This window comes from Hydra vulgaris, chromosome 01, assembly GCF_038396675.1.
Source record: "Hydra vulgaris chromosome 01, alternate assembly HydraT2T_AEP".
NCBI classification, from domain to species: domain Eukaryota; kingdom Metazoa; phylum Cnidaria; class Hydrozoa; order Anthoathecata; family Hydridae; genus Hydra; species Hydra vulgaris.
In genome coordinates, this window is record NC_088920.1 from 17,578,910 (window position 1) to 17,587,315 (window position 8,406).

Genomic DNA, 8,406 nt, shown 5'->3' on the forward strand with positions numbered 1-8,406 from the left:
TTCACTAATGACATCATCAAAATCAATGTTGTTTGCTACTTCATTTTCAATTGAAATTATAGCCAAACTATACAAACGTTCTTGGCCCATTGCTGACCTCATATAGTTTTTTATGAGCTTAAGTTTACTGAAACTTCTCTCACACCTAGCAACTGTGACTGGTATGGTGAGGAAGATGAAAATAGCAATTGCCGTATTGGGATAAGCATTGGTCAAAGAATATTTATGAATGAGCTGCAAAATGTCGATCGGGCTAGATTTTTCAAAGTTGTCCATCATTGCGGCAGCTTGATATTTAAAGCTTGCCATTTCTGACTGGAAATCGGAAGAATCTAAATCTGCCTTGTAACTCTGTAAATTTGAGTTAAATTTGCAGCTTTTTTCTTGATTTTATACACTGAACTTTTAGAGAGTGAAGGCCCACTAACGAAGTCAAAATAAGAAGATACAATAGACATAGCCTCAAATTGACACTCAATTTGTGTAATAAAACACAAGGTTGCAGTGAGATCCGAATTCTGTTTCTGCAGTGAGAAGGTGAGAGTCATTTTCAATTTCATAAAGTGCCATCCGCTTCACTTTGCGCTTCCTCTTGATTGGAAAGCCACCATCAATTCTGCTCTGGTTAGCTTTTTCTGTGGCATCTTTTATAGTGTTGTCCACCCCAACATCTCAAAGATTCTGAATGGAAGCTTTCAATCCTTTCATTTTTTTGCGGCAATGTCAATTGAAATGGTTTTTGATTAAAGAAGATTGTTTTCCCGGTCAATTAGAGAAAGACTTTGACACCAGAAACCCAACAAACACAAAAAACTGAAATCAATTTGAATGAGAAGTACTTTTGCACTGCTAACTGTGACAACATTTGTCATGGGATTGTGGATAATGGATTCCAAAACTTGAAGAACGTCTTTGATTTGTCTGTGCAATGGTGTGATTGCTTCTTTTTTGGCAGACTACCTTGTGTCACTGTTTCCCTTTAATGAGATGGTCAACGTTTTCATCAGTTTTTCCCATCTTGACGCGGTTCTTGAAAAAAAGTTAAAGATGACTTGAACCTTTCCAAAAAACGTAATCATGAGTTGGGAAACCTCAGCAGCATAATTACTAACAAGATTTAAAGTGCGAGCTATGCATGGAACAAATCTTGCTGACTCGTTAAAAGAATGGATGTGAGCTTTGACGCCATTGTATTTTCCAGACATATTGGCTCCATTGTCACAGCCTTGGCCCCAGCAATCGGAAATGTTTAGACCATCCTTCTCCAATTTTTCAGTTATCTCTGTTGCAAGAGTTTTTCCGGTTTTTTGGTGAGATTCAATGAAGTCCACAAAGCTTTCCTTAATTGTGCAGGTTTCATCACTGATTTGGACATACTTGATGATCTGAGTTATCTGCTCTTTGTGGGAGGCATCTGGAGTGCAGTCGAACAGAACAGAGTGGTATTTAGCTTCTTTGATGTTTGACAAAATTTCGTTCTTGACTTTCTGCACAAGTAACTCAATCAGCTAATTTTGAATTCGAGGAGAAAATTAGGATGTTGTGGCTTTAACGGACGCAATGTATTCAGCCACTAAATGGTAATAATGGCTAATCAACTCAATTAAGCTCAGAAAAATGCCACTGTTTTGTTGGCCGATGTCTTCTGTTGTTCCCCGAAGGGCAAGATTGTTCTTGCCCTTCGGGGAACAAAATTGCATTAACAATCACTTTCAAGATGTCTCTCCACTTTCCCATCTCTCCGCTAATAACTCTCTGCAGATCAGAATCCAGGGTCTTTTCTTCCTTGAGGTTTTTTTTAAGAGTTTTCCAATCAGAATAGCATCATTGGTGTTCATTGCTGTTTTCATGCTCAGGAATTCTTGGGTTTAGTTTTTTCCAGCCACAAAACCCTTTGGAAATTTCTGAGAAATTTCCAAAGGGTTTTGTCAGCAAAAACAAAATAAAGAATCATTTTTGTTATTGTACTGCAGCCTAGTGCAAACAAATTTTTCACCATTGGGATGAATTTTTTCATACCATTTTGAGCTAAAGTGTTGCATTCTGTTGTCAAAATTACACAGCGTGTTTGGGAAAAATTCTCTTCTGTCTTGCTCTGGACCATGCTCAATCAAAAAGCATCTTGTTTTGTCCGTTATTTTAGACCATGTTGCTGGATCCCTGTGTTGAAAATTTTCTTCCGAGGCCACTACAGTTTCTGAGATTTCTGAATGAAGTTCATCCTCGTCCATTTCAGCTGGGCCTGAAGCTGGGCATTTCCATCTTCCCTTGTTGGTTCTGAATCAGTTGCGCAAAATTCTTCTTGACTTTGGCTGATGAAAATCTTCTCTTCAATTAATTCCAAATGATGATCTGAACTTAAGTCAATTATAGGATCTGTTGAATTGTCATTAACTTTGAACCTGTTGAATTAACTTCAATACAAATATCCTCTGAAATAATTTGTTTTTCCACTGAGTTTGTTACCAACCACTTTTTGAAACATTTTTGAAGTTTCTCGTCATTTTTTTGGCGCTGTTTTCTTTTCTTCTTAAATTCAGCACCAGATAATTTTTTGGTTCGATTCATAATAGAATCATAATGTTCAAAAGTTATTAAAATTAAGTTAGTGTTAAAGGGCGCTCTTTTGTTAAGTAAAATGAGCTTTAATATTTAGGAGTTTGTGTTAAGAGGCGGAATTTTAATTAATTTTCTTATCAACAGCAGCGACGCCGTGAAAATTTGTTTCATAAACTGATTATTGTTTTTTTAATTTATTAAAATTTGCGCCCTCCCAAGATTGGCGCCTCAGGCCGCGGCCCGGCCGGCTCCGCCCTTGGTATGGCCCTGCAATTCTACACATTTTAAAAAAATAAACCAACATACCTAGGCTAAAACCTTGAGGCTTAATGAACAACAAAGTTTTTAACAACACTAAAGTTGATAAAAACTTTAGCAACTATAAAAAAACAAAACTTAATTTTCGGCAAGTGGCAAGAATAAAGGTTTTTTAACAGTTATAAACAGTTTTAAAAAATAAGCCAACATACCTTGGCTAAAACCTTGAGGTTTAATCAACAAAAAAGTTTTTAACAACACTTAAGTTGATAAAAACTTTAGCAACTATAAAAAAACAAAACCCCAAAAAAGAGTTTAACTGTTCTTATTTTTAAATAATATCTAAGTTGATGTCAAAGTCTGAAAACTTAGACCGCTACACACATTAGCATAGCACTAACGCAAAACAGACTTTAAAAACATGGCAGATAAAATAGGTTACCGTAAAAGTTAAAAATATGCATACCTGATAATAGCATATAAATTAAATAATAACATTGTTGTTGTCAGTATATGTCTTTATTTCACATTAGTTTGTTATTTGTTTATTTCAAGTTCAAAGTATATAAGCAACCATTTTTGGCGTAAAATAAATTGACAACAACAATTTTTTTTTAAAAAAAAAGTGCATTTTGAAATCTTTAATTCCAAAATCTGTTTTTAAAATTAGCATTGAAATATATTTAGAAGTTATATAGTAGTAATATATATTGAGTAAAAGGGTTGAATTTTTGAAATGGCTTTATAAAAAAATCACTAAAATTTTGACAGTTGTTGTTGTTATAGACATAGGGAAGAAAGTGGGTACAAAAGTTTCTAAAAATATAAACTCTGTTTTTCTACTGTACAATGAAATTGTTTATTCTATAAACAAAAACTTTGCTTTATAGAGAAGAAAGCATGAAGTCAACACAGTAACAGAGGAATTTAAATATTTTCGTGATTGTAGTCAGGAAAATGAATTTAAAAAGGTTTTTATTGATAATGTAATAGGTTAGTTAGATCTATTATTTTATTTTTAATATTTTTCATTCATTTTTTTTTTAACTTTGATAAAAGTTTTATGGTTTTATGATTAAAAGTTATATATATATATATATATATATATATATATATATATTTATATATATATATATATATATATATATATATATATATATATATATATATATATATATATCTTCTTGTTTTTTACCCTAATACAAATCAAAATTTTGTTGTTGTTCAAGTTTAAGTTAAATGCTGATTTAGGATATGGGGTTTTCACTAAACGAGAGTTTAAGGGTGGGGAACCTTTGTTAGAGTATAAAGGAAACCTTATAACAAGAAAAGAAGCCAAAGAATTAAGCAAAAGTTATTGTGCTAAAAATAAAGGATGCTTTATTTTTGATGTTTACTGGAACAATAAAAACATGAGGTATTATTTATAGTTTAATGAATAATAATGTAAATGAAAAAAAACATGCTACTGTTTAAACTGTTTAAGTTTTTATAGTTTATAGTCTTAATGATGAATATATATTTTAGACAAACTTCAACATTAAGAGCAATTTAAATAATTATATTCATTTTATTTTATTGGTTCTGTTGTAAGCAACGTTCTTGAACACATAGCCATAATATTGTAATTTTCTTTTAAAATTCACTATAGATTTGTTTTTTTTTTTGTTTTTTTTTTATGTTTAGGTTCTAAATTTAATTTCTATTTTAATTTTTTTTTCAGTTTTTGTAGCATTGATTTAATTTCTAATTTTAATCTAAATTAGTTTCAGTTCATATCTTACAATTCAATAATTTAACTACTTGTTTTATTTTCTAATTCAGTTAATATTTTACTTCTATCAAAAAATTTAGCAATTTTTTAAAAGTTATAACTTATTAAGTATCATTATAAAAGTTTCAAGACTAGATAAAATATGGCAATATGGCAAAATAAAAGGTTATATGGTTGAAGTGTGTTAAAACAGTTTCTTTTTTGAGAAATTTTTTCAACAAGAGTTGTGCCAAATGTGCCTTCATTATTCTTGTCCTGTACTAGACATGTGGATCTCTATTAATTAGAATCATTATTCTATTCTTTAAAATCTATTTTTTTAAATCTTTAGATATTTAAATAACTTCTTGGTTATATGAATAAAAGAATATGGTTATTCCTATAAAAAATACTTCTAAGAGTATACTATAATTTTAGATTTTTTTACAATAAATTCAAGGTTCATTTTTATGGCCTTAAATGTATGAGGTTTGCAATAATTTGCCGATCTCTTAGAGGTCAGCATCAGGTCAGCAAATAAGTTGGCAATTTTTTGCTGACCTCAAACGTTTCTAGTTCAGCATTGCAAAATTATCTAATTCTAAGAGCTATCTTTATTTAGCTACACATTCAAAGTGCTACACATTCAACGTGCATGGCTAAATTTATTAATGATTCACAAGAGAAATATGCCAATTGTCAACCCAAAACATGTGTTGTAAATGGAATACCCCATCTTTTGTTATATGCAAAAAAGTATATTGCTAAAGACTCGGAACTTAGGTATGACTTTGGGGACAGTTCTAATCAACAATGGAGAAAATCGGTAAATTTATTTACTTGCATTTTTTTTTCTTTTTAAAATTATTTTATAAAATAATTTTGTTTATATTATTTTAATTTTTTAAAAATTGATTTTTTTGTAAAGTATTATTGCGGTTTTAAATTAAAAAAAAAATTATAGGCAAAGTATCAGGAACCATTTACCATGAGTGAAGTTAATGCATATCTACGAGGACAGGTAACTTTTATTCAATTAGAAACATAGTAATCTTTTTAAATTTAAATTTTCTTTTTAAATTTAAGTTTGTTCCTGATATGGAAGGTTTTAAAATCCTACATATGTGTTTTTTTTTTTAGAAAATATGCATTATATTTCTTTTTAAATTTTTGTATTAAAGCCTTTGCAGAAAATTTGCAATTAACAGTGATCTAATCCTATTGTCTAGCTTTTTATCACAAAACCTATACTGAAAATCCTTTGAACAAAATTTGCCAAAGATAAACTAAAAAATGAAGTAAAAATGATAAATTTTCTCTTTAATATGTTTTAAGATGATCTAACAGCCGTTTTTGAAATAAATAAAGCTAAAGATTTTTTTCACATAAAATATGTTTTATTTTATTTAAGTTTGTTTTTAATTGTTCAAAATTAAATCAGTTTTGATCAAGCTTGAATACATTTTTTATTTTTACCAAAAAATTTTTGATAAAGCCAAAACACTTCAGTTAATTTTAATTTAATTTTGCTTATTTTAACTTTGATTTGATTGATTTTAACTTTGATTTGATTTGACTTATCTAGACTTAGTTTTGCTTATTCCTACTTTAATCAAATTTTGCAAAATGAATTAAATACATCTAACAAAAGTTATAAATGGAAAAAATAGTGCTTCAATCTTCGTGTCATAAATTAATGTAATTTTAATCATTCAGTAATTACTTTATCAAAAAAGTTAAATCAAAGTTCTATATATTTGTTTCATATAAAACAAATCAGAATTAATAAAAGTCAGTGTGATAAAATTATGAAAAAATTATTGATGCACTGTTTATATCAATTTTTGTGGTAAATTTATTCTATAATGATTCATCAGATAATTTATACAAGTTATAAGATATTTTACTGTAGTTAATAGAAAATGATTAAATTAACAAGTAAGAATTATATTTGATTTTCAAATAAATATGTGTTATTTAAATACTGTTTTATTTTTAGTTGTTTTCATCATTTAATAATGAAAAGTCTGAGTTAAAAAAGGTTTTTGTTTGTTTATATTAAAAAAAATTATTTTGTATTCTTTATTGGTTTGAAAATTTATAGAAATTTTATTTACTATTTATGTTTTTAGTTAGATTTAGTTCTTTTTTTCAGAAGTATTTAAAATGATTGTTAGAACTTGGTATATTTCCACTTTGTAGATTATCAGAACCATTCAAACTAGATCTAAGGCCAGGTAAATAAAAAAAAACAATTGTTTTTACTTAGTTTTGGCCAGCTTTATGTGAATAAAAATTTCAGTAATTTTGCTCTTTCATTCATGCAAAGCAGAACAATTACTGAGCGTTTTTGGAGTAAATTGCTTAGCTTGATGTGAATAAAATTTGAGCCAATTTGCTAAATTTTTTTTTCTGGTGAAGATAAACAGTAACTTCAAAAACACTGATTAAAAGCATTTGTTTTTTTTATATACCCTGCCTCTATTCTCTTGTTCATCCTTTTTTTTTTGATAACATTTATCTTTTTTTGGCTATACCAATTTGTATTGGTTGCAATTTTTCAAACAAAAATTTGTTAACTCTTCCAGCTATTATGGTATATGTATCATTTTTACCCAATTCAGAAACAGCTGTTTCAGCTGTTACAAGAACTTTAACAAGGTTTTTTCAGCGCAAATATATCATTTTCAAAGGTTTTTTTGTACACTTATTATATAGGTATAAGTCAAATCTTTATGTATTTTACATAGCTTTCAAAAGGTACTATACAATATAATTAACATTACTTCCTAATTTTGCTTGGTTTTTTGCTTTTTCTAAGAAGTGATTAAAATGTCTAAAACATTTGTTAAAACAAAAATGTGTTTTATAAACGTTAAAAACACTTTTTTTTCTAAATTCACTTCCAACAAGGCAACCACTAATTAGTTGGGAGTTACTAGGAAAACAAAGAAAAGAGTTAAAGGACAGATACAGTAAAAGAATGTGTCTTGTATCGATTTGGTAAAAAAGAAGTTTGTGTATTTAAATATTTAATTCTTATCCTTGAAAAAAGTTTTTAAAGTTTGTTAAAGTATATTAAAGTTTATTTAAAGTTTTATGTTTTGTTAAGAAAGTTATATCTATAACTATAAAGTTGCTAAAAAGCAGTTACTCATACTCAATATCGATTACTGACATATTTTGTATATTTTTACGTTTTGTATCTTTTAAAGTTTTTATTTTTCGAGTTGAATTTTAATATTTTTCATTTTATCCAATATTTCAAAAAAGAAGTTATGATTTAATTTATATTTTGTTAATATTTATTAAGTTTTTTTGGCTTTTAGGATTTAAGTTGCATTATGTCATCTAATCAAATGAAAAGCAATACTTTCAAAGAATGGTAAGAAAATATTTCTAATAAATATCAAATCTAATGATATGTTTAATGAATCTATATGTTGAGTTAACAGGTTATTTAATGAATAGTAATATTCAAAATTATTTAAAAGTCCCATATAAATTCTAGCAATGAAGATTTACCTGAAAAAAGTATAATTTCAGGAGGCTTATCACAAGTATTGTAAGTTAACAGATTTTTTGGTTTTATGGTTTTTTTAAACTTATTACCTTGATTAGTGCATATCAATTAAGTGTTTTTTATTTTGGTTTTTAGTTGTTTAGAGAAATGCACTGAGTTAGAAGAACAATATAATGAAGCATTAAAGTATGAAATAACCATATAATAATTATTTTTGTAAACTTTTTAACAAAAACAAATATTTGTGCGTTTATTTAATATTTCTGTTTATATTAAGTCCTATTTATGTTTCAGCAGTGAAGATATTTTAATA

The 8,406-nt window shown here is 27.9% G+C and overlaps 1 protein-coding gene across 1 annotated transcript; it reads left to right on the forward strand.

Moving 5' to 3' along the window:
* Positions 1 to 1,166: 1,166 nt before the first annotated feature.
* On the forward strand, positions 1,167 to 5,775 carry LOC136074169 (N-lysine methyltransferase KMT5A-like). Its single transcript, XM_065786474.1, has 7 exons — positions 1,167 to 1,172; positions 3,708 to 3,810; positions 4,069 to 4,234; positions 4,701 to 4,770; positions 5,193 to 5,396; positions 5,535 to 5,591; positions 5,752 to 5,775. Exons 1-7 carry the CDS (start codon positions 1,167 to 1,169, stop codon positions 5,773 to 5,775), a joined length of 630 nt encoding a protein of 209 aa, XP_065642546.1.
* Positions 5,776 to 8,406: the final 2,631 nt, after the last annotated feature.

Bases quoted from the DNA above. Each gene is read 5' to 3' on its own strand.
- LOC136074169 (XM_065786474.1), top strand. The intron at 3,811-4,068 runs GTTAGTTAGATC...ATGCTGATTTAG, and splicing joins TTTTATTGATAATGTAATAG to GATATGGGGTTTTCACTAAA. The intron at 4,235-4,700 runs GTATTATTTATA...TAACTTATTAAG, and splicing joins TGGAACAATAAAAACATGAG to TATCATTATAAAAGTTTCAA.